This window comes from Dunckerocampus dactyliophorus, chromosome 2, assembly GCF_027744805.1.
Source record: "Dunckerocampus dactyliophorus isolate RoL2022-P2 chromosome 2, RoL_Ddac_1.1, whole genome shotgun sequence".
NCBI lineage: Eukaryota > Metazoa > Chordata > Actinopteri > Syngnathiformes > Syngnathidae > Dunckerocampus > Dunckerocampus dactyliophorus.
The window spans coordinates 11051395-11077331 of NC_072820.1; the positions used below are offsets into that span (position 1 = coordinate 11051395).

Genomic DNA, 25937 nt, shown 5'->3' on the forward strand with positions numbered 1-25937 from the left:
ACTAACAGAAATAAACACTAAATGAGCTCACAATGAGATCAGTACCGCTGATTGATGTTTGGACCACTCGTTTCCTTCAACCAGGCCGATATACTGTCCAAGCCGTGTGTGTGTGTGTGTGCGTGTGCGTGTGTGTGCGCGCGCGCGCGCCTGCGTGTTGAGCGGACACAAACGAAAATTATTGAAAATATTTCAATACGTATTTAAGTCTCTTTAGATTATGATGGACTATTCACAATATAAATTTGAAGTAAATATAACGTTTTGAAAAGTAAATAATGTTTAGAACGGTGTTTAATTGTGATGATGATCCATCACAATTAAATCATTATAGTTTTTATAAATCTGTGTTCATTCTATATAAATTGCAATATTTGATTTTATAAATATTCACTGGAACTACATCATATACATGCATCATATTAAATGATTTGCAATTACAAAGAAGCCAGCAAGCACGAAATGAATCATGTTCAGACGGCTGAAGGCCTCAGACAGGGTAAGCGTTAGTTTCTTATTCTATTCGTGCTTGAAATTGAATTAGACCCTTACAAAGGAAAGCACAAACGTGCCCTGTGTTATTCTCAGATATGATAAAGCTCCGTGGTTAAGCTGTTTGTTCCTTAGTTCCGAAATTGATCGCAAAGTTCGATGCATCGATCATCGATAACTTCAGGCTCACTTGGCGTGCTTCCCTAAATACTGAAACATTCGCGCGAGGTCGGAGGTTTTTAGTGCTTATTATTTTGAGCTGTGCCTGGCGAATGACTGACGTCAGAAATACCCAGATAAAATAAATTTCGCACGTCTTGTTTTATTATATATCGAGTAGAAATAACTTATAGCGTCTCATCTTTTCTTGGCCTGCATGCCGTTTGGCTTCGTCGATGTGTCTGATTGGAAGCACCCGAAACCCACAATGGCAAAGCAAACACAACACAGATCATTTATTCTGCATTTTATACATAATGATTTTACTTTAACCTATTTTGTTCATTTAAGTACATTTTCCTTAAATGCATACTCAAATTGTTCATATTTTAGGTAAAACTTGCGAAGGACAAACTTACTGAATTTAGATCCTCATGTATAATGTGTTAAATGGTGCAGAGAACAGCATAAAAATAGAGCTTATTAGAAAGACAGTGATGCTTTAACTTGCTAAGTTTACATCGTCAATGTACAATCTCAGTCTCATATTCTGAAAAATAAAATCAGTTTAAATCGATAAATCAGGGTTAAAAATAGAATGGATTAGAAATAAAAATAAAGTACTATAATTACATAGTTTAAATTCATTTAAATGTTCACTAATGTGTATGGAAATGCAAAACTAAATATAAACACAAACATTAATTTGTGTTGTACAGAATCCAAAACCCCTGTTATTTATGGAAATGTTACAAATATTATGACATACATTTTGTCTATTTGATGTGCAACATGCAGGGTGGGATGTATCATAAATCAGACCCACATTGAAAGTGGGTGCTGCATGCAAAGTGTATATTTGTGCACAATAAAAAAAATTAAGTGGCACAATCTGAGTGATGTGCTAAAATCCAAAACATCAATAAAGGATTGAACGACTTTTTGTTTTTGTATTGAACACCTAACCCACAGAAGTGGAGATTACACAGTTTGTTTTTGTGTACGCTCTTCAAAATAGAACCCAAAATGCATGTAAGTTGACCAATATTTACATTAAATGAAAGTCAATATGTCATGTTCAAGAATATGCATATAAGTCAAATACATAACTTGGCAAGGTGTGTCATCATAGGCAAATTATTACTACTAAATTTTGGCTGTTTTCTTTTAGCCCCACAGATGCAGTTTTTGAATAGTTACACTGATTGCACCAACACTCTCCTGTCAGGTCAGATGGCACATTCCCCAAAGATGATGACTTCCACCTTCATTCAGATTCAAACTTCAAAGGTCAATTGTCTCAGATGACATCATATTTATTTTTCATTTTGTATTTCTGTATTTGGACATGTAATGACATTTTCATGAATCACATTCTATTTATGAACTGAACATGCACGGGAATATAACTTCTCCCTTATCCGCTCAGGCACGGTTGCTAAGTAACAGATGAAAAGATGTACTAAGACAGAATCGTCAATCAATTTCCCTGCACTCTGGTGTGTGTGTGCGTGTGTGTGTGTGTGTGTGTAAGTACGGCAGAGCAGAGTTAACTAAACTGGACATGGTCGTATAAGTTGCCGCTTAAACAAAATTTTCTAAAACTATTTTGATCTTCTTTACGGCACTCCAAATAAACACTGTTTTAATGGCTATTTCCACACTTTAGCCATTCAATCAAAGGCACATAACATAATCTAAAACATTTCATATCCAAAGGTCAGAGACTGCTCTGATTCGACTCAAGGGATTATGTGCTCATTTAATTTCAGCACTCGGAGCAGGTAAAGCCTTGGTGGGGAAACTCTTATCTTGCACATACAGAGAGGCAACGCAACAGATGAGGCATAGGCTGCTAGAAAGCCAGAAGGGACGCATTGGACATCATTGCAGCACATCTGAATCACCTTTACAACGTGCAACACGTAGACCAATTTGTACTTTTAAAGAGGGGGGAAATAGCAGATACTTTTTAGGGCAAATATCCCTCAGAATAGTTCATACATGCATGTATGCCTTTTGTTTTATGTGCATCGTTTGGGGTTTTCAGCAGGCTTTGACGCATTTTTGTCTCACTGCCTTTTTTTCATCATGTGGTGCAAAAACAGATATTTTCCAACATTTTATTCCTGTTGCAAAACATCACCAATGCTTAATGCTGCGCTTAATAGCATATATAACCACATGTACAATAGATGGATGGCTGTGAAAATGTGAGAAATATACCCGTTTTAAACACACCATCGATTTTAGCCTAGAACAAAGACAGACGGAGAAAGATGAAGACAGAGAGCAAGAAGAGGAGAAGTGAGAGAAATGAGAAATAGATGAAGAGCCCTTGCCAGGTTTAAATATGCTTGTTTTATCAGACACTGGGCCGCATTAGGCTCTGTTTGCCAACTATTGATGTGTCTTAAAGGAGACAAAAAGGTATGCATTTAACATCGGGTTAGTTTAAAAGTTCTGTATGTCCAAATGCGACTTCTATGTGTGAGCAACAGGGAAAGCGAATGAGAGAGAGAGAGAGAGAGAGAGAGTTGGGCTGGTGTTAAGGTGATTAGTCTGGTGGGTTGGCGATAGAGAGAGTTGATCAATAAGCCATCGATCTCCCATTGCAAGTGTCAGGGGGGTAGTGGGAACGAGAGGGTGGGGGTGCGAGCAAGGATAGGGAGGGAGTCAGGCCCTGGCTTGACTTTTAAAAATCCTTTACTCTGTGGATGACAAATAACCCATTAGATTGCAGGAGAGCTGGAAAATCTGGAGAGCCTACTGGACCACTTACACAAACGCACACACCTACAGTATGTATACAGTTAATGTTCCAAATGTTTCAGTCATAACTAAGTGGGCGCAAGCCATTTTTTTCCCCTCCACAACAATGGCCTCAAAAAAATCTTTGGAGAAACTATTGAGTTCAATGCAGTGAAGTTACTTAGCAGACCATTACTTCCAAGAATTCCTGTAGGCTGAAATATTCACTGAAGCGAGCCTCACTCGATAGCCAACCTCGAGGACTTTTCAGATGTTTAGCAATAAGTCTTTTAGAAAAAGGTGAAGTACAAGCAAAGAGTACATACACTTCTAATCAAACGTCTTGGGCCACAATTGATCTTTTTGTTTTAGCAACGATCATATATGGGCTTACACGTGGACAAAATTGTTGGTGCCTTCGTTAAAGAAAGAAAAACCCACAATGGTCCCTGAAATAAGAACTTATTGAAATCAGCATTCGCTGCCATTTGGAAAGATGAAACACAACGCGAGTCATAAACTTAACGTTTACAGACAAAAAAGGAAGCATACAAAGAGAAGAATAGCCACGGTCAAACATGGCAGATGCTTTGTTGTATTTTAAGTCTGCTTTGTTGCATCTGGCACATATTGTTGTGAACCTGTGCAGGGTACAGTAAAATTTCAACACTATCAAGCAATTCTGGAGTGAAATGAGCTGCCCAGTGTCAGAAAGCTTGGCAATGAAATATCAAGATAAGAGTACCAGGCCAGTCCATTTTTTCCTTAAGTTATTTCAGTGACCACTGTGGGTTTTGTTTCTTTAAGCGAAGGGGAACCAACATTTAGCTTGTAGACCTCTGCCAAAGACAACCTGTTAAGAAATATTGTGTGCTTGTTCAGTGTGGTTCATGTTGGATGCCGGACAGGAAGTGACGTTATTATTCTACAGGGGTGGACAGTTCTATTGTTACCAAATTCTGCACCTTTATCCAGATGCTTACCACAGTGAACATGTTCTTCCTTGGCCTTGCATGAACCACGCCATACCTCTATTCCCTATGCCTGTGTCTCTTTAAAAAAAATACCGTACTGGCCTTCGCTCTAATGGACGCCATGCATCCAGCATTGGTGCATTATCCATCCATCCATCCATCCATCCATCCATCCATCCATCCATCTTCTATGCCGCTTATCCTCATTAGGGTTGCGGCGGTATGCTGGAGCCTATCCGAGCTGACTTATGAGCGAGAGGCGGGGTACACCCTGGACTGGTCGCCAGTCAATCGCAGGACTGGTGCATTATCCACTTGAATAAATAAGTCAAAAACACAGTACCTCAAAAGCTGTAATGCGGCATTCCAGAACAAATGTTGCTAAGCATTAGACATCGATATTAACGAATTTAGGGAACTGAATAAAATTGCACCACTACCAGAACAAAGTGCACCTCGTTGAAGGAGGTGGCTTTGTTCCGCATAACTGAGTATGAAAAAGAACAGGAAAAGAAAGCAGACCCTGTACCCTTCAGTGTATGTAATATTCACTTCCTGTATGTTATATTTATTATAATACATAGCTTATCCATCCATCCATTTTCTATGCCGCTTCTCCTCTTTAGGGTCGCAGGGGTATGCTGGAGCCTGTCCCAGCTGACTTCGGGCGACAGGCATTGTACACCCTGGACTGGTCGCCAGCCAATCGCAGGGCACATATAGACAAACAACCATTCACACTCACATTCATACCTATGGACAATTTAGAGTCACCAATTAACCTAACATGCATGTTTTTGGATGTGGGAGGAAGCCGGAGTACCCGGAGAAAACCCACGCACACACGGGGAGAACATGCAAACTCCACACAGAATGCCCAAGGGAGAATCGAATCCAGGTCTTCCCGATCTCCAGGCTACTGTATTGGCCAACATGCTAACCACGAGACCACCGTGCAGCCCATACATAGATTAATATCTTTTAAAATAGCATTAACATTGAACATAATTAGAATTTCATATCATTAGTTGTTATTTATTACAGTAAACTAATTAAAAAAGTCAACACATGCAAGGAGGGATTCATATTATTATTCAAATATATTGTATTTTAAAGTTTATTTATTTGTAAAAATAAAGGCCTCCACTCTAACAAACGCATAACCTCTAATTGGTATCTAGTGGTGGACTAAGGCTTTTGTATACAAACTTACATTTACATACATATCATTTTACTATGCAAATATCTGTGGCGGTCCCATGATGCTGTGTACCTTGTGTGTCAGTGAGGATGTCGTTTGTTCCTCCCTTGTGTAATTGTGTGCACGCGGGGTGAGCTCAGAGGGGAGCAATGAGAGGTGAAAGGTCATATGACCCCGGAAAATATCACAAGAGCCCAAAGGACGGATGTCAGGATAATAGAGGAGGGAATGGTTATTGAACAACTCATCATTTTTATTGCTGCCGGAAGTCTTTGGCCACATCAGGTGGGGTTCACACCAGGGCTGTCTTTGAGTAAGGATTTTCAAATCGAATCTGATTTGTAAGATTTTGGTCATAGTCGATTAATCGTCAAACATTGTTTTTTTTGTTTTTAGAGCACAACAACATACAACAACAGTACCTTGATTTACTTAGTGACACGGAAAGCAAGATGAACAAAACCAAAACACGGTGACTTTTGGCAAGTGAGCATATCACACATCAGAAAAGCATGGCAGCATGGCTTGAAAAACAACAACTTGCCAAAACTCTGTTAGCAGCCTAATTTATTGACTTAAAATCCACAGTTGGGATACAGCCTTACCCATTTTAAATGAGACACCATGTTGGTTGTTGTCGCATGAAGAAGCTACTGACACAAGTTGCATTTTACTTTCTTGGGGGTCATCTTTCAGCTTTTCAAAATACTGCCACACTTTTGTTGATTTCTTTAGTAGCCGTTGTGAGACAATAAGTCCGTCAATGTTGACAGTCATCCTAGTGCTCACCTTAGCGCCTTTGAATTGTGCAACTGCAGCAGGTGATTTTACTAATACATAGTAAGTATAAGTCTTGTGTTTAATGTTAAACACTCATGGCATTTTCAATTCTTAGGCAAATTGGTCTGATTTTGTATCAAAATAGGCTCTGTATAACAAAAACCAAAACATTCTATGTAAAAATGTACGCGCAGCAGCAGCCGTGGGCACCCCTATGTAGTCGGAATGGTACAATCTTGATCACATGACATTTTCATACAATTCGACTGCGAGATTGATAGCCAAATCGACCCCTCCGAATCGAATAGTCAAATATCCTAAGACACCCTTCACACAAATTTGCAGTGGAATCAAGCCGGGTGGTGTCATGTGATCATCCAATTGTGGATGTTTTCCTATCATAATTCATGGATAGACTGTAGATTAGATACCAGTAAATTCATTTTGAATACACAGACAAATGGTGTGCTGTGAATATATGAGATATCATCAAATATGAGATATTTCATAACATTCTAAATGAATGGGAAAATCCTCCTCCATCCTGCAGCCTACCTCCATTACCTCATTTTCCTCTCATTTCTCCTCCTGCCTCTCACCTTCTCATGTCCTTGTCTCCCATGTGCCATGATCCACCCCCTCACCGCCTGCCATGCCTCCCTTTACCTGCTTTGCTCAGGGAGCCCTGCCCCCACTTATTGTCTTCTCCGCCATGCAGTCCCTCAAATTAATGTAGAGATATTGACAAGTGACTGGCCTAGGAGGCATTGATCATCAGTATAGGGAGAGAGGAGAAGAGATGCTGGGGTGACGCAAGCGCTGCTTCTGGGTGCAACGCGTTACACACCGTTAGCCCGCAGTTTAAATGACTGTAATCATCCAGAGAAAGTCGACACTCCTTCATCAGTTGATTTACCTCCTTTGGATTGTCCTCCATGATTCAGAGAGCAGCAGAGATGAGGGCAAAACAGTGAGGAAAATGACAGAAACACACGTTTAGCATAAATTAGGCAGACAAGTATAACACGGGGCAGCCTCTGTGCCGCACTCCATCCAATGTAAAGGGGTTAAGGTGCTGCTAACAATGTGCAAAGGGCCAGTTGGTCAATACGCCAATTACATAGATGAGGGTATAGAAACGGCAAATGATAGCCAATCAGTGAAGTGCTTTTACTGTCTTCTAGCAAGCGCTGACCCCCTGACCCCATTTCATGACCCTCAGGCCAAAGGTCAGCGAGGCAAGGGTCAGAGGGCATTGCCATGTGCTGGCCAGAGAGGGGTTGTCATGGTTACAGCACTGGCCGAAAAAACGTCAAGGTGTTCAGCTCCGCAGACGAGAGGTCACTGATGTTGCACTTGTGATGCTAGACTCATGTCAACCACCGTTCATTCAAAACTACTTATGATGATAATAGATTATTTAAGGTCGTGGAATATTTTCACTTTTATTTGAATAATTACCATTCATTGATTAAGCTAAATGGGATCTCCTGTAGAGTGTCCTAACCTGCAATGCAGTCCGATTTTTTTTATATCAAATTTAAGTAATTCCAGTCTGTTAATAAATTGGCTTCAATTTTTTTAGACACATTTTTAGTTTAAAGTTAATAGCTCAGGTAAAAAAAAAGTTGGATCCCAAAAGACATTAAGGAAATAATTTACTTAAAAACCAGTATCTTATATTGAAATGAAATATAAAACATCAAATTTTGAGATTGTTTTTTTGTATCAGTTGATTTTGTATGTGCTTCACTATTAAAGCAGTGCCGCTGATGTATATAACACATTTTTCACAATTTTTAATTAAAATACTTTCTAAACTTTTTGCCATACACTATATTCATCCAGATATTTTATTATTTTTTTGTAAATTGTTTTTAACAAATGTAAAATGCATGAGTCCCTGAAAATCTCTGTAAAATTAGCATTATTCCACATTATTCAATTGCACAACAAAACTTTTGAAATATTCTTTTTCTCAGTTTACTTCTGGGAATGTTTCCACCTTTTTGTTTGTTGAATGATATTACTTATTGTAATTGTCTTTATGTGGATTTGCACCACCTTGTGGGTGTTATGCCCATTGGATAAAGAGGTTTATTTCTGTTTCATTGTCTTTGCGGTTGAAATATAGAGCTATTAATGGACTATTGAGATGTTCCAAGGGAGGAAAAATGAAAGGAAAATATTCATGTCTTATTTTATTCCTCCATCTCCATCATGCCTGTGTGTGTTTATCTTTGCTGGTTTGCATTTAAAATGAATTTTCACCGTGGGTCACATCAAAATTATGGTTGGCCTCAGAGTGACGCCTGTAACTATGAAACCATAAAAACGCCTCATGACATTATTACACATTTGATTATTATCATTTTCATTTTCTTTTACTAACAAACTTGAAATCAGAAGTGAAGGTGCCAAGCAGAAATTTGAGTACAGTATGCAACTTTGTATAGTTCATTTTAAATGGGGCTTGGCAACAGAAAAAATAAAAACCTCCAATAGCATGGCATACAAATTTTCTGTCACAATTGACAGAACAAATACATTTAACAACAAAGATTAAGTGTCTTTTTGACATGCATTATTTCTAGGCTTTTGCAGGCCGCATAAAACGATATAGCAGGCCGAATCTGGCCCCCGGGCCTTGAGTTTGACACCTGTCATGTAAAGGCATACACCTCCCTCCCGTTACTTCCTGTAGCAGAAGCCCTGAAGCAAAAACATCAATCCATACTGTACCATAACCATTCCATACCATCTACCAGCAGAGAGCACTGAAGCTCACACCATATATTTTTTTACGTCTTTGTGAGATCTTTGACCTCTCCTTATCATGGAAGACTTTGATATTATATCGTGTTGAGCGTTTCAATCATTTACATTTGTGGTGTTATGTTCCCTTTTAGTAGCGCATGGTAGAAATGTAATGTCAGTGTGCGAAGCACATCTGCAGTAGTAAAAATGAGTCTGTAAACTGTCACATGTTGCCGGAGAGTACAGCCTGTCAGTGTATGTCCTGTATGCAGACCTTTTTACATAATTTTCCTTTAATTGAAAATAATTATTTTATTTCATTAATTGATGAGTTTTGCATCTAAAATGTCAAATGAAAAATGTAGCGATTTCGACGAAGTCACTTCTTTTCTGGGTGACTATGGACGCTTTCAAATTCTAATCATTGTTTTGCTGAGTTTAAGTGCAATCCCATGCGGTTACATGGGATTCCTGGCTGTATTTATCACGGACACCCCGGCACACCACTGCAAGGTCTGGGTCAACTCCACGCCTTATGACTCACACGGAGTGACTTCTTTCCCAGAGCAGAGCAGCGGGGCCGGAACACCTGACAGCTGCTCTCGGTACCAAGTGCAGGATGCAAACTGGACTGATACTGTCAAACTGAGCAATGGCACAGATCTATGTTTGGATGGATGGGTCTTCAGCACTGAGAGATACACCATTGTGTCTGAGGTAACACAGAGCAAAAGTATGAAGACGCTGCAACTTTTAAGTGTATCTGATGGTCACAAACAACAAAACAATAGTCAAAATTTGTGTCTTCTGCCAGCCATGTCAAACTGTGAAGCTGCAGATAATCATAATAATGTCAACGCAAGAAAATGGCAATTCTTTTTTTTAGACCCAATCACCAAAAATGGAATGTCATGGCATCACTGGAAGAGCATAGTACTTAGTAGCTATTCTATACAAATATCATTGCAGCCTCTAGGAGGCATACTCACACAGCATCTGCTATGCTATGCTATTATTATCCTCAATTAATTATTTTTTCAAATGATTATTTCATACAGGATTCCTGTTATGAGGTGTCTTTTACCAAGTCATGCTTTTTACCCTGTGATTTACAGTGGGAACTGGTGTGTGAGAATGCATGGAAGGTTCCTTTTTCCACTTCTGTGTTCTTTGTCGGAGTCCTGTTTGGAGCCCTCTTCAGTGGTCAGCTGTCAGACAGGCAGGTTTTGTTGTCTTGTCTGGTAAAATCTTGTCTAAAACATCATTTAAAATGACGCAAACTGTTCTTTATCTCATGCTCATTAAACATCCATTGTCAAAAACTGCAAGGATGCTGTTAAAGGGACTGTTTGCAACTGGCTCAAAATGATTATTTTTTTCATCCAAAACATACCGGCTGGCTGCCGGCTTGCACTGGTAACAACTCCACCCCTGTTACCCCCCCGGGTGCAAGTCTCGAGCTTATGCTGTAAAAGTGTGTTTATTTGTGCCTATGTTGCCAAGGTGTTTGGCCAGTCCCACACTGTACTCCCCCATAGGAGCTTAGCTTGGAATTGTCTTTTTTTCCCCTCCCCTTTCCTCTTGTTGTTCCCTTTCCTCTCTTCCCTTTTTTTCGCCCAGTCATCCTGTCCTGTCTACCCCCCTGTCTTATTGTATGGTATGTTGTATGTGTATGGACGGATGAGTGCGCAATTTTGCTTGTTCGCTTGTAAATGACGAGTAAAGGCCATTCTGAAAAAATATAAGAACACCACCACTCGCAAGCATATAGTGGCTTAAAAGAACAGATTTAACCAAAAAAGTATATATTTTACACAATTACAAATTGTCAATGACAGGTGTTTGTGGCTGTCAGTCACGGCTTCCTCATATATCATAACATGTAAGCAGAGACGATTCCTGAGCCTGTTGGGGCCCTAGGCAAAAATTCACAGGGGAGCCCTTTGCATAGTGCCACTGCTGTAGAAGTTCAAAGTTTGGCAGCCCTTGGGGACCCCCAACCAGACTGGGGCCCTAAGGAGTTGCTTGCCTTGGCTAGGGCAAGCAGCGTCCCTGCATGTACGTACTGCACAAAAACAGCCTCACAAAAGCGACTATTACTTTGCAGTCATTCTGTTGTTACAACAGGTAGCTAAACTTTGCTGAATCACTATCATTAGCTGACAACAAACATACTAACGTGCTGAAATGTGTGTTACGTGGGGCGTGGCTTACGTGCTCAAAGCAGGAAGAGGGTGGGATATAATGCTTGACGTACGTTTGAAAGTTAGTCTCCAGGAAGCCCAATAACGGTTGCAAACAGTCCCTTTTAAATGAGAAATTGGAAAAAGTTAGGACTAACATTATTCAAATTTTGGGGCATTTTCTTTGTTTAAGTAAAACTTCATTGATTGACTATAAATATTGAAATGACTGGAAGAAGTGGCAATGCAAATATTGACAAATATTTGCATTTTTTTTATTATTGTCAAGAAAATTCATATGCATATCTTCTTGGGTAATTTTGTGAAAACACAATCTTTTACACCTAAAGAAATTGGGTAACTTTCAGGATAATCTAGAGCAGGGGTGTCAAACTCATGCCATGGAGGGCCAAGACACTGCAGGTTTTCTTTCCAGCCAGTCACTAAAGCAGGTGATTTTAATGATCAACACCTTCAGTTTGAGGGAAGGAGCTCATCAATTAAATCACCTGCTGAAGAAACTGGTTGGAGAGAAAACCTGCAGCGTCTCGGCCCTCCAGGGCACGAGTTTGACACATGTGATCTAGAGCAGCGGTGTCCAAAGTGTGGCCCAACGGTCATTTGTTGCCCGCGGCTCATTTTTCATCCATCCATCCATTTTCCTCTGCTAATCCGGGTCCGGGTTGCAGGTACAGCAGTCTCAGTAGGGAAGCCCAGACTTCCCGGTCCCCGGCCACCTCTTCCAGTTCCACTGGGAGGACACCAAGGCGTTCCCAGGCCAGCTGTGAGACATAATCCCTCCAGCGTGTCCTAGGTCTGCCCTGGGGCCTTCTCCTGGAACACCTCACCAGGGAGGCATCCGGGAGGCCTCTGGACTAGATGCCCGAACCACCTCAACTGGCTCCTCTCGATGTGAAGGAGCAGCGGCTCTATTCTGAGCCCCTCCCGGAGCCAAGCTGATGGAACGGTCCGCGTTCGTGTCCTTAGACTCTGTTTCCTCTATGGAAGTTATGTCAGTGGGATTGAGAAGGGCCTCAAAGTATTCCTTCCACCGCTTGACTAAATCCTCAGTCGAGGTCAGCAGGCTTCCGTCCCCACTGTAAACAGTATGAACCGGCCACTGCTTCCCCTTTCTGAGGCGTCGGACAGTTTGCCAGAACTTCTTCGAGGCTGACCGAAAGTCGTTCTCCATGGCCTCACTGAACGCCTCCCACAACCAAGTTTTTGCCTCAACCACCACTGAAGCCGCATGCCGCTTGGCCTACTGGTACCTGTCAGCTGCTTCAGGAGTCCCACAACCCACGCTCAATAGGACTGCTTCTTCAGCTTGACGGCAGCCCTGGCCTCTGGTTCATTCATTCGTTCTGGACCATTGGGTTCGGGGCTTGCCTCCACAACTGGCACCGACCACCTTGTGGCCGCAGCTCCAATCAGCTGCCTCAGCAATGGAAGCACGGAATAAGGCCCATTCAGACTCGATATCCTCGTCTTCCCCCGGAATGCAGGTGAAGCTCTGCCGGAGGTGAGAGTTTAAGACTCGATGAACGGGAGACTCTGCCAGACGTTCCCAGCACAGGCTCACTACACGCTTAGGTCTCCCAGGTTTGTCCGGCATCCTCCCCCCGCCATCTAATCCATCAAATTGTATTTTTAATTAAAAATAAACAATTTTATTTTTAATAAAAAAATAAAATTAAATAATTTAATACATTTTTAATTATTTTTAATTAAAAATAAAATTACACAACAAAAAAAAGGTGAAAATGGGAACAATACAGCAGAAGAGCACAATGTAAGGGGAAAAAGATGAACTGAGTGATACTAATAACTATTATTTAAAGACAAAGCTTTGTCTTTAAATAAGTGTTATTTTCCTAAGCCTTTTTACAAAATCAAAAAATACATAAAAATACCAAAGTCGTCCCTCCGCATCCTTTGATTTTTCAGTATGCGGCCCTTGGTGGAAAAAGTTTCTAGATGATTCTACTATTTATATATTTTCACCATTGGATACACAGGCTAACTATGTGTTGGACTGTGAGATTCATAGCTAACCAGGGCAAATATTTAAAAAATTGATATCATATTCTGAACACCTCCATTTAGAGTGAAACTGGATAGAGAGTGTTGTATTACTGTTGTCTTGTATTACAGACTTTGCCATCCAGCATTGGCCATAAACAGAACAACAAGCATTATTCAGAAATATCACATATCATGTTTTCTTGTTCACACATGCTGTTGTGTTCATGTTTGTCCCCACTGTGATACACAGGTTTGGCAGAAAGCTTGTGCTTTATGCCACCATTGCGTTACACTCCGTCACCGCCTTGATCCAGGCCACCTCTGTCAACTGGCTCATGTTCTGTGTTCTTAACTGCGTGAGAGGAATGGGCCACGCGTCCAGTTACCTTGCATCACTTGTTCTGGGTGAGACGACACATCATCCCCCACCCTCTCAGTCTACACAACATATCTTCTCAAGGGACAATGCTATAGAATATACTGTAAAGTAGTCATTGTACAGCTTGTATAGCAGTATACATTTACTATCCACTGAGCATTACTCAACAACACAACACAGCACTGCATAACAATTATTGTCTGAATAGCTGGCAACAGGAGGACTCCAGTAACAACATGTGCAGTTCTGCTGTATTCCATGCCCAAGAGGATTAACACAGTGCTCTATCTGGCATGACTCCCAGTCAACATTGTCCTGATATTTTTTGTCTTATATCCAAAGTGACTCGCAGAAGTAATTCCACTTCGTCATCAGTCCAGACATGCCGGACAAGCGGCAGACAATGGACCTTATGCTCATTCGTTGTTTCTTCTATAGTTTTGGGGTGTCACATGGATCTGTCTGTGTCTGTTTACAACGCCACGTGTAGATGTGCCTTATGCATTACATCATTTTTACCCAGTGATTCGTTCCCTTGTGGAAGTGACTATTAACTGATCCGACTGTGTGGAAGTGATTTTTTTTTTCAACGCGCCAAAAAAAAATCCAGGAATGTTCCCGTGTGGACAGGACTTAAATTGGCTCATGAGCCCCCCATGTAGTGGTGCGGTATCAAGCAGGTTGGCAGGTCTGTTTAGTGTCTTTATTCCAGGATTCTAGGTTCTCAATAGTAGTTTAAATAGGCGGGGGGAGCGTGAAAACATTCCTGTCCCCTAGGGGTTTATGACAGAAAATAACTGAGAACCACTGCTCTAAGTTACATCCCAATTTTATTTCTATAGTATTGTCTCTTGAGACTGTATAATAAAAAAGTTGAAGAAATGTAAGGTGGCCCACTGATAGTCTAGTGGCCTGACTTCAGTTGTAGGCAGCGTGGATTCAGTCCCCATTCAGTGACAGTGTGGATCTGAGTGTGAATGGTTGTCTGTGTCTATATGTGCCTCGTGCTTGACTATCACCCAGTCAAGGGTGTAGTCCACATTTCGCCCAAAGTCAGCTGGGATAGGCTTCAGCTCCCCGTGACCCTGAACAGGCTAACTGGTAGAAAATGGATGTATGGCATGTAAGAGCGATCCTACTTTTGTGAGATACTGTATGTATTTGTACTTTTTCCTTTCAGGCTAATTTTTTTTTTTAGTCTTCACATGTTGTATATTTCATGTAGGAAAGTACTACATTGTGTTAAAAGAGCCATTTAATTGATCATGATAGGCTGAAAGGGGCAATTAATTAAACATCGCCATCAGGGGTTTGCTTCTAGTGTTGAGTTGAGAAAACGTCAAAGCATAAAGATTGTCTGTAATGATTTCTTTCTTGGTCAGGATCTGAGATGCTCCGTCCGTCAGTCAGGGTGAGCTACACTCTCCTGGGCCACAGTCTCGGTTTTGGCCTTGGTTATGCGTTGTTGCCACTCTTTGCCTACTTCTTACGAGGCTGGAGGTGGCTGCTGGTTGCTAGTGCCATCCCAGGTCTCCTCTGGCTTCTTACTTGGAGGTAAGCATGATGGTTATTGAAAGGGAAAATAACTGCTTAACAAAGGTGTGGACTAGAGTCACTCAACTTGGACTCAAGTCACAAATTTGAACACTTTGGACTTGGCTTGACAATATCAACGACTTGCAACTCGACTTTGACATCAATGACTCGGGACTTCACTCTGACTTAAGTCTGATGACTTGAAAATAGTTGAGCTTTTCAATGAGTGTGTTGAGTAAAATGTGTCCCCATCCAAAGCAATGAACTAACAGGACCGTTATTACGTTATTTCCAGCAAGACACCACATTTTCCCAAAGAATCTGCCTTATTGAATGCATCTATTAACATCCTGTCTGGTTTAAGGGTGTGGCTTACATTTCTGTGAGCACGAGACTGCTGGGGAGTGGCGGTGATTAACACCGGGATGTGTCGACCTGCTACCGAGGAGAATTTAATTTGCATTTGTAAATTACTAGGTCATGATATTTTATTTGGTAAACACTTAACAGTGCTTATGACTTCTAAGGACTCAAAAATGTCAAGCCTATGACTTCGGACTTGACTCGACCAGTCTTGTCTTTACTTGAGAATTTACTTGAACTTACACGTCTTTACTTGAGACTTGGAATTAATGACTTGAGACTTGCAAAACACTGACTTTCTCCCACCCCTGTTGCTTTAGTTAGTGGTCACAATCTTAAGGATTTTTTCTGTTTTTATTTAAAGTTCAGACAGTTGAATTACATCATTATACACAAATCGACCAGTTCATTAGGTGCTCAGTCTAATGAGAGCCAGTAGAGGGGATAAACTAAAAAAAAATCCACCTTTACAATGATATTCATGTTCAGTTTTAAATGACACTGTCAGGGTTGTAACGGTGTGACCCAAACCCCTCAGATTGAGTGACCAATATGTCCCAGTGAGACTTTTAGGTTTCATTCTCACAAAATGATGTGTTCAATGACCTTCAGGGTGATTCCCGAGTCTCCTCGCTGGCTTTTGCTAAGAGGCCAGGTGGAGGAGGCTGAGATGGTTCTACGGCGAGCTGCCAAACTCAACAAAATCCATGCACCCGAGGTTTTATTCTTGACTGGTGAGGGTTCTGAACTATTGGTGGGTATATTTTTTATTCTCATGCATTGTGTTTCTGCGAAGAAATAGGCACCACATAAATCATGTCAAGAACAAGATATTGCACTACTGTATATGCAAAGTAACTGTCATGTTTGATCCAGCAAAAAACAGGGGAAAAAGAGCAGACATATTCATACATGGACTTGATAAACACCGCTAACCTGAGGAACATTACAGTCATTGGTGTTTTCATATGGTAATGTAAAACGTCTATGCTTTTTGCGTTTATTTGATTTTAAGCCAATTTTCTAACATGACTTTGTTGTATGTTGGATAGAAAAAACATTATTTTTGCAACCCTCAACTTTCACGACACTTACACAATCTAATGAGATCCTGTTCAAGAGCTGTATCAAAACAATTCTGCCCAACAAGGATAATTAGGATTAGTTTTAATTTACACTGTCACAGAGGTATTAATTGAACTCTGTATTGTTGTGGCTGAAGTTAGTAGTGCATCATATAGAAGTGTTTCTAATATTTTTGTTTCTACATCAACAGCCACAATAATAAAATGCAATAACAAAATATTGTTAAGTTAACCCCTCTCTGACAATGTCAGTCAAAATTGAGCATTATTGCCCGCAGAATGACAGAATTTTTGAAACAGTTTTTGCATTGGACCTACATTGTGCAGGCCATTGTAATGTTGTCCTTGCATATTACCACAAAGAGTAGACTTATTTTTAATTTGATGACCAGTTTGCATCCTCTTACATGCTCACCCAGTCTTGCGTTTGTGTTTCTGCAGGATGGCAGTTGCCATGGTGTTTTTTGGTCTCTCTCTCAATACCAGCAACCTGAATGGAAATATTTACCTCAATTGCTTAATATCAGCAGCCATTGACATTGTGGCCTATGTTTCCTCATGGTTCTTGATTAACAGAGCTCCGCGGCCCACTCTCCTCTTCTTCACGCTGATGTTCTCTGGAGCAATGTTGCTTGTCATAAAGCTGATTCCTGACGGTTTGCATTTCTATATAGTACTGATAAATTTGTAACCCTTTCAGGGACTAACGCCATTTTGTTCTTTTTTTTTTTTTGTAGACATGCATGTCACATTCCAAGTGTTGGTCCTTGTAGGGAAGACGGGGGTGTCTATTGCCTACTGCTTTATCTATATGTTTTTTGCTGAGTTAATGCCCACTGTAGTCAGGAACACAGGCCTGGGGATTTTGTCTTCATTTGCACGGTTCGGCGCCATCATTTGTCCATATGTCATCTACATAGGCAAGTGCGCTTTTGTTAACTTGTACATTTCCACACAAAGTTTGTGGGTTATTTAGATTTTGCATGATCACTGTGCTTTGCATGTTATTTGTGATTTTTGTTAGAAGTCCAAAAATATGGTTTTGTTTTATTTGCAGGAATTTACAGCAAGATTCTTCCCTATATTATTTTTGGTTCATTCAGCGTCATGGCTGCTCTTTTAAGCTTGTTGCTTCCAGACACTAGAAACAGCAAACTTCCTGACCTTATCAGCGAGGCCAAACCTATTCGAAGGTGTGTCACTGTCTCTCTCTGATGATAATAATGTGAATAATGATTAACGGAGATACCTGTTGGCCCTTGCCTTCAAGAAGGTATTACACTTTAACTAAGGCAATGAAACCTTATAGGCCTTAGTCTTGGCAAAATCAAACAACTGAATCTAACAACTCTCTTTTCGTTTTATGTTAAAGCTGTTGCGCTCCAAAGAAAACACTGCCTGCAACCATAAAAGCAACATACAGCCAAGCATGATACAACAGCTCCCTCTGCTGAAAAATAGCATGTGTTTCAAACAAAGTCATGTCTTGTCAAAAAATGTTTGCGTTCAAATGTTGTGACCTCTCTCCATTGTCTTTAATAAATCAAAATATGGTTACCAAATCCATTGTTTAAATCAATCACTGTTTTTACGATATTTATATTATTTATATTGATAGTTATTCATGATTTGTTATATGCTGGCTCCTATTATAATATAGAATTGAAAAGACTCCCCAAATCTGTCGTTCTCCCGTACCACGATTGATTACTGTACTTTACGTTACGCTGTGATGTTGTAATAACGGTATAAATACTCTAGAGGGCAGCATTTAGCTGTTGCATCCGAAGAAGAAGCCTGACTTGCCAGCTGGAAGGTCAGTGTTGTAAACATACAGACACCTATTTGGTATTTTCCATTACATTGTTTTTCCCAATATATATATATATATATATATATATATTCTATTGTAATTGTTTTTAAAATGCAATATAGTAATTAAGTAATTAGAATTTATCTGATGATCTACAGCAATCCAGAAGTTGGCTCACCAGGTAATATGAGTAGTCGCTCGCTGAGCAAAATGCTAAAAAAAAAACAAAAAAAACCTTCATATTATTAGCCATTAATTTCAAACAATCATCCTTACAGACATGAATCACAACACTTGAGAAGTTTAGCAGCACCGTAATTGAATTTAAGTGAACACATTCATTGTTTATTTTGGAGCCTGAAAAAATGCGATTTTATATACAGGCATATATGAGGACTCTTCTGAGGATCCCTTTCTGGATACAAGAAGATTTTCAGGGATGATCCATCTTTATTCATTATAAAGGAGAGGCATGGACTTCATCCAGACCACCAGGACAGATGCCTGCTTGTGCATGGTGGGAAAGTCACACACAATTGCAGATGAAATTTTGTCATGCATAAATTCAGGCATCTTTGATCTTGGAGAGCAAGATCGGTGTTGGTGAGTCAAACCTGCCACATTAATGTATACTGCATTATTTTATTTATTTATTTGCAGTCAGATTGTATGTTGGAATGCCCTGTACTTGTGTGTTATGCATGATTTTTGTATGAAGATCAGGCACAATAGCATAAGATAAAAGGTGATATGAATCCATTTTACTTAGATTTCCCACGTTAGGCTATACAGTAACAATTTTAGATTACTCTCATACATCCCACAATAAAGTGTTCTAGCTTTGATGCTGGAATTTAGACAGTTTAAAGGGGATTTTAGTAAGTCTGACTGGATACACACCGTTTTGTGTGTCTGCGAATAAGCTGTGTTTGTCTATGTCTGTCCAAGTATATTAAGTTATACGTACATCCATCCATCCATCTTCTATGCCGCTTATCCCCACTAGGTATGCTGGAGCCTATACCAGCTGACTACGGGCGAGAGGCGGGCTACACACGCCCGGGGAGAACATGCAAACTCCACACAGAGATGCCCAACAGAGATTCGAACCAAGGTCTTCCCGATCTCCTGACTGTGTGGCCAACATGCTAACCACTTGGCCACTGTGCAGTTCATTAAGTTATACGTTGCCACAAAAAATATTTTAAGCAAAAACAAATATTACAAAGAATGGAAAATTATTTTTAGCTGTGCACAAATCTTTCAAGTACTGCCTTCCAGCCCCCCTTCCCTCCACCTCAACACACAATCCCACAACTGTTGTTTACAAATGTTCTTTTTTCCAACTGCAGAACGGTGCTCCAGAATATTTCACAAGGTCCCCTTTAAATTGCATTCGATTTACATCCATAATTACACAATTAAAACTCTCAGTCAAGAAAACAAATAAAGCGCAGTTACTCTGTAGCCACCAAGTATTATTTATCTTATTTGATCACATCCATTCTATAATGTGGTGGACATAAAGTAATGCTATAGCTCCATACCTTTTATCTTTGATCCTCTTCTTCTATCCTCTTCTTTCTAAATTGTGCACCTGATGGCTTAGACTTTCTCTTTTCCACGTTTTGTTGACACAAATTAACAACACTACCATCTTCGCCCACCGTCACCCAACTAGCAGTCAAGGCTAAACCAGCTCATATTGATTAACAATTCCCTCCTTTTTATTTCACGTTTTCGTAGTGAAAGAACATTTTGGAGACGCTTGGTCTCCGATTTAATTAATACATGTATAATATAATATTAAGAATTAAACATGTTTTATTTTTGAGCAATTCATGTTGTAATTTACCTTGTATTTAACCTGAGGGCGCAGGCTAAGCACAATCCGCCCCCTCACTACTTCGTTTGATCCACACCACGTGGTGGACGTTTGATCACGTTTGAGCCGCATGGGGGTGCGATATCCCGCCTGTAGAGGGTGCCCATCTGCTACGCATATCCTAACTTGATGACGAAATGAGTGCTAAGCATAAATAAATAGATTTTTTTTTCTTTCCCCCTCTCGGCGCCCCCTAGAGAATGCCGTCCTGGGATATTGCCCATGTGAACCATACCTAGAAACACCACTGGCCATTGATCACATCCAACAAAGCAATATTAAGCAGTGGGACGGGAGGACACAAATTTTAGCAACACTAGCATAGGTATGTGAGTTACAGTGCTAACATTACAGCCACACTGTAACAGCTACATCACACTAGGTTAGCCTATTGCCTGAAGAAAAACAAAATGATAAAACTTACAGCTCCCATGTCTGTCGCTTACTGACAGATAATTGTCAGAAGTCCAGGCTTTGTTTTAAGATGCGTAGCGGGGCTGTTTTTATTTAATTTTTTTCAAAATTTCTCTTTCGTGAAGTGGTGAATGTATGGGGGAGGGCTCATCTGGCCAGGAGCGGGTCAGATCACAGATCAACTAATATTTAATGAGCAATCTACAGTGGTGTGAAAAAGTGTTTGCGCCCCTCCTGATTTCTTACTTTTTTTCATGTTTGTCACACTTAAATGTTTCAGATCATCAACCAAATGTAAATATTAGTCATTGACAACACAACTGAACACAAAATGACGTTTTTTAAATGATTTTTTTTATTAATAAGGGAGGAAAAATACCCAAACCTACATGGCCTTGTGTGAGGAAGAGATTGCCTCCTAAACCTAACTGGTTGGGCCACCCTTAGCAGCAACAACTGCAATCAAGCGTTTGCCATAACTTGCAGTGAGTCTCTTACAGCACTGTGGGGAAATTCTGGCCCACTTATTTTTGCAGAATTGTAATTCAGCCACATTGGAGGGTTTTCGAGCATAAGCTGCCTTTAAAGTCATGCCACAGCATCTCAAAAGGATTCAGGTCAGGACCACTCCAAAGTCTTCATGTTGATTTTCTTCAACCATTCAGAGGTGGATTTGCTGGTGTGTTTTGGATCACTGTCTTGCTGCAGAACCCAAGTTTGTTTCAGCTTGAGGTCACGAACAGATGGCCGGAGATTCTTCTTCAGGATTTTTTGGTAGACGGCAGAATTCATGGTTTCATTTATCACAGCAAGTCTTCCAGGTCCTGAAGCAGCAAAACAGCCCCAGACCATCGCACTACCACCACCATATTTTACTGTTGGTATGATGTTCTTTTTCTGAAATGCGGCGTTACTTTTACGCCAGATGTAATGGGACACACTCCTTCCAAAAAGTTCAATGTTTGCTCCTCAGACCACAGAGTATTTTCCCAACAGTCTTGGGGATCATCAAGATGTTTCCTAGCAAACTTGAGACGAGCCTTAATGTTCTTTTTGTTCAGCAGAGGTTTTCATCTTGCAACTCTGCTATGCAGCCTGTTTTTGCCCAGTGTCTTTCTTATGGTGGAGTCACGAAAATTGACCTTAACTGAGGAAAGTGAGCCTGCAGTTCTTTGGTTGTTATGGTTGGGTCTTTTGTGACCTCTTGGATGAGTCGTCGCTGCGCTGGGGTAATTTTGGTTGGCCGACCACTCCTGAGAAGGTTCACCACTGTTCCATGTTTTCGCCATTTGTGGACAATGACTCTCACTGTGGTTCACTGAAGTCCCAAACCTTGAGAAATGGCTATATAACCTTTTCCAGACTAATAGATCTCAATTAATCACAGTTATGTTATGTTTTAACAGTGGGGGAGCAATCACTTTTTCCACACAGGGCCAAGTGGGTTTGGAATTTTTACTCCCTTAATAATAAAAAGTTTGATTTAAAAACTGCATTTTGGGTTAGTTGTGTTGTCATTGACTAATCTTTAAATTTGTTAGATCTGAAAGTGAGACAAACATGCAAAAAAAATACGAAATCAGGAGGGCCGGAAACACTTTGTCACACCACTGTATGTCAGTGTCGAAAACACACAGTGTACATGCAAACCTACTTGACATTTAAAATGGAGGTGTTTCCTGTAAATGCAATGGAGACATGATTAGTAAGAATTCTCAACAGAAGGATGTTCATGAAGAACTATGCAATTCATAATCAACGAAACAATAATAATCAAAAAGAAGGCCCTGAGCTGCGACAAAGACACATAATGTTGCTGTATGTATGTATGTGGTGGCTATCGGATCAATGTTGATGGGCAGGGAGAGGATGGTGGAGGGGCTACTGCAGTAGAAAAACTGCTAAGACTGCAGTCATTATTATGCAAATATGCAAATGGGAGGGTAATTAAGATTGGGCGTACGCCAGTGGCTCTTTGATTGCTAATGAATTCCAAACTAGAAGGAGCAGGGGGATGATGAGCTTAAGAACAATATATAACACAAAGACAGGAGGATGTTGTGCCTTTTTTTCCACTGAACAAACAAAACAACAGAATGAGTCTACTTGTGCCTAATACAATATAGACAGCATATTCAAGTAAATTAAAGACAACTGGGGTTTGTGCCAAGACAATTAAGCGTGTACAGATTGACAAGAAAAAGCTGGAGGCGCCACAGGAAGGTGGAGATGCTCATTAGGAGCGATGTAGCTGACCCCCGTGGAGAGGGATGCTCAGGTATCATGGCAGGAGGTGTGTACATTCAGAATGCCTTCTTTTCATGTTCTTCACACAATCAGAGTGCCTAAAGTTCACACATGAGCTCACACACACATTTGCACAGCTTGCCAGTGAAATGTGAGGACATCTACATGAAGTACAAAAATATGAAGCACGGTGGTGTCATTTCGAAAGCAGGGTTGTAATTACCAGCTGGTCTTGGCACTACAAGTCTTAAAATATTGAGTTGTGCATGTGAAGCAGCGTGTGAGAAGACGGGGCGGTAGTTTTTATTTTTTTGTTGTTCACAAGAAACAGGAAGCCAGAAGACATAACAGGATGCCCTAGGTTTTCATACTGTACCTGATGCGTGGGTGGCTGCATGGGGGTAACCCATTTACAAAGTTATGGTGCTTGTGTAAGATGAGGCCATGAAAGTGTGGGTGGGGTGTGGTGTTAGGAAAATGGAGTTCCACTCTAAATATAGATTTTTGTGTGTGTCTCCCACCGCACTACAACATATAATTTGTCCTAGTTTCTGAGAGGCAGCAAACCAAGTGTCGTTTGATGTTTCATGTAGAACAGAGATATGATCACCTCCATGGTAAACACACGCGCCGTGTTTCCCCAGGTGTCCTGCAGGAGCTGCACGGTGAATGACATGAGACAAGTTTTGTCATATTGAGGTTGATCCGCTCACACTGACTGCCGGTTGAAAAAATGTCTCGAGTGAGTATATTACCCTCATTGTCTTTATGCATGCAAATACACCTACTTTACGAAAGGGAGCATACTTGTTTGACTGTGGTTAACTATGAAATTCTTTTGTACATGAATTGAGTTCTTAAGAATAACCAGATGACCTCTTTTTAGTACCACAGTTAATGTTATACAGGTGTACATGTGTGCAACGCATGCTGAGCATGTGTGTGTGTGTGTACGCGTGCACGAATGTCTTGAGTTTTTCTCGTAAAGGCCAGCGCAGATGTTGAGGTTATTTCGCCGCAAACCAGTTGAGGTTTTCTCTAGTCTCAAGTCTCAAAACAAATGGTGACATTAACTGCAGCTTTGTTTACCTATCCCCCAAAGGTTCAGCTCATGAAAAGCAGACAGCAAGACATTTTCTGTGGTTCAGATGCTCTCACATGGCAGCCTTTTGTTTTAAAGGTCCCATATTCTACGATTATTTTAACTACTCCCACAATGGAGATACACAAGTGTATAAAAAAGTGTTGATGCTGAAATTTCTACAATTGTCCAAAGTAATAGATGCCAAATATCAGTTTCAACAACGTAACATTAAAGAGTGGGAACGAAGTACACAAATGTTAGCAAGTGTTAACGTTACAGTCACATTTCAACAGCAACATCATGTTAAGTTGAAAGATAGTTACAAGAAAGATAGTTAAAAGAACTCCATGCTAAGTTATGTAGCAACGCCTGCAACCCCCCACCCCACCCCCCTAAAAGCTGTCCTCCATGAAGAGGTGGGCATGTGCAGTACACGGGATGGGCTCATCTAGATAGTGGCAGGTTAGAGGCAATATCGTGTGCATGAGGAAGGAGCTATTTCCTTCATTACATCATAAACTTCAAAAGCAACCATATAAGCCCCTCACAAACTGGAACAAAACAAGTCAGGTGGTCATAAACAGGCTCTAGAGACACATTTTGCTGTTCTAACATCATTGAAAAGTCTGTTTTACATAATAGGGAACCATGTTTGTTACTTAGTGTGTATTTTAAAATAATGTGTCATGGTCCAACACCTGTGCAGTTCACCAGTTCGGAATTAAACCATCATTTTCTGGAAAATATGCCTCCAAAGGACTGTAAAGCTGCTACAGTATTAGAGCTCCACCTATATGGGATTTTTGGGGCCGATGACGGTACCGATATTGGGGGCTGAAAAGGCGATATTCGATGTATCGGCCGATATCCAATGTATTGGCCGATAACTGATATATCGGCCAATATATGAAATAAGAGCATTGATATACGCAGGATATATACTGGACATAAACATAAATTCTTCCAATGCCCAAAATACGATTCAACACAACGAAGCAAATGGCAACTAAATGCCCTGCAAAAACACAAACACTAAAATGAGACAACTTTTCTTATTTCACGCAAACATTCTGCCAATGGGGGAAGCAAAAGTTGCTTGGCTAGAATTCTTATAACTACAATATTTTTCTTGCGACTTTTAAGAATATAATGATTCCAAAAATGAGCAAATAGTTCTTAATCACAGAGCTAGACTTAAGTAAAATGTTCTTATTACAAGGTAAGAAGCAAGCCAAATGCTCTTATAAGATTTCTAAATTGAGATGAAATTTGCTTTTATGAGGCTAGATTTAAGCAAAAAGTTTTTACATATTCTACATGTAGGAGTATTCTTAGTTTTTCCTATAGACAAACGAACATTCATACCTATGGACAACTTTTAGAGTCTCCACTTGTTGAATGTGGAAGGAAGCCAGAGTACACAGAGAATACCCACGGAGAGTTCTGCTGTTCCAGCACCCCGGGTAAGAACTAGCTGCTAGCTAATTAGATGCCGCCGACCACCTTGTTTACAAGCTAACGGTATTACACTGAGAACAGTCTATCAAGAATCAGCTAGTAACGTTGTGTGCAGCAAATCACCAAATGTCATATTACCAGTGAAGCCGCTATATACACTAAGTCCCCAACTAACGAACACAATTGGTTCCAGACGACCGTTCTTAAGTCGGGGAAAAGGTAATATTACCAATTATATAGGTACTAGATGTACGTGTATACATATACAGTATATGCGTATGTATGTAAATATGAGTTTGGATGCAGTAATATTAAACAAGGATAATTAATGAAAAAAACAATAATAAAAAT

General features: G+C 40.4%; 1 protein-coding gene across 2 annotated transcripts; it reads left to right on the forward strand.

The window, feature by feature from the left end:
* Positions 1–785: 785 nt before the first annotated feature.
* Positions 786–18510, forward strand: LOC129177211 (solute carrier family 22 member 21-like). 2 transcript variants are annotated; one of them, XM_054768081.1, is made up of 10 exons: positions 786–1941; positions 10230–10333; positions 13573–13727; positions 15084–15255; positions 16213–16354; positions 16477–16571; positions 17127–17341; positions 17423–17605; positions 17743–17878; positions 18058–18510. In XM_054768081.1, the coding sequence occupies exons 1-10, from the start codon at positions 1726–1728 to the stop codon at positions 18116–18118; spliced, it is 1479 nt and encodes a 492-aa protein (XP_054624056.1). In that variant the 5' UTR covers positions 786–1725; the 3' UTR covers positions 18119–18510. The 2 variants fall into 2 exon arrangements, with proteins under 2 accessions (XP_054624056.1, XP_054624057.1); XM_054768082.1 differs by lacking the exon at positions 786–1941 and adding an exon at positions 4677–9831.
* The last annotated feature ends 7427 nt before the right edge of the window (positions 18511–25937 follow it).

Coding starts and splice junctions, on each gene's coding strand:
- LOC129177211 (XM_054768082.1), top strand. CDS start 9,442: ATGAGTTTTGCATCTAAAATGTCAAATGAAAAATGTAGCGATTTCGAC. Junction 9,832..10,229: donor GATACACCATTGTGTCTGAG/GTAACACAGAGC, acceptor TGTGATTTACAG/TGGGAACTGGTGTGTGAGAA. Junction 13,728..15,083: donor CCTTGCATCACTTGTTCTGG/GTGAGACGACAC, acceptor TTTCTTGGTCAG/GATCTGAGATGCTCCGTCCG.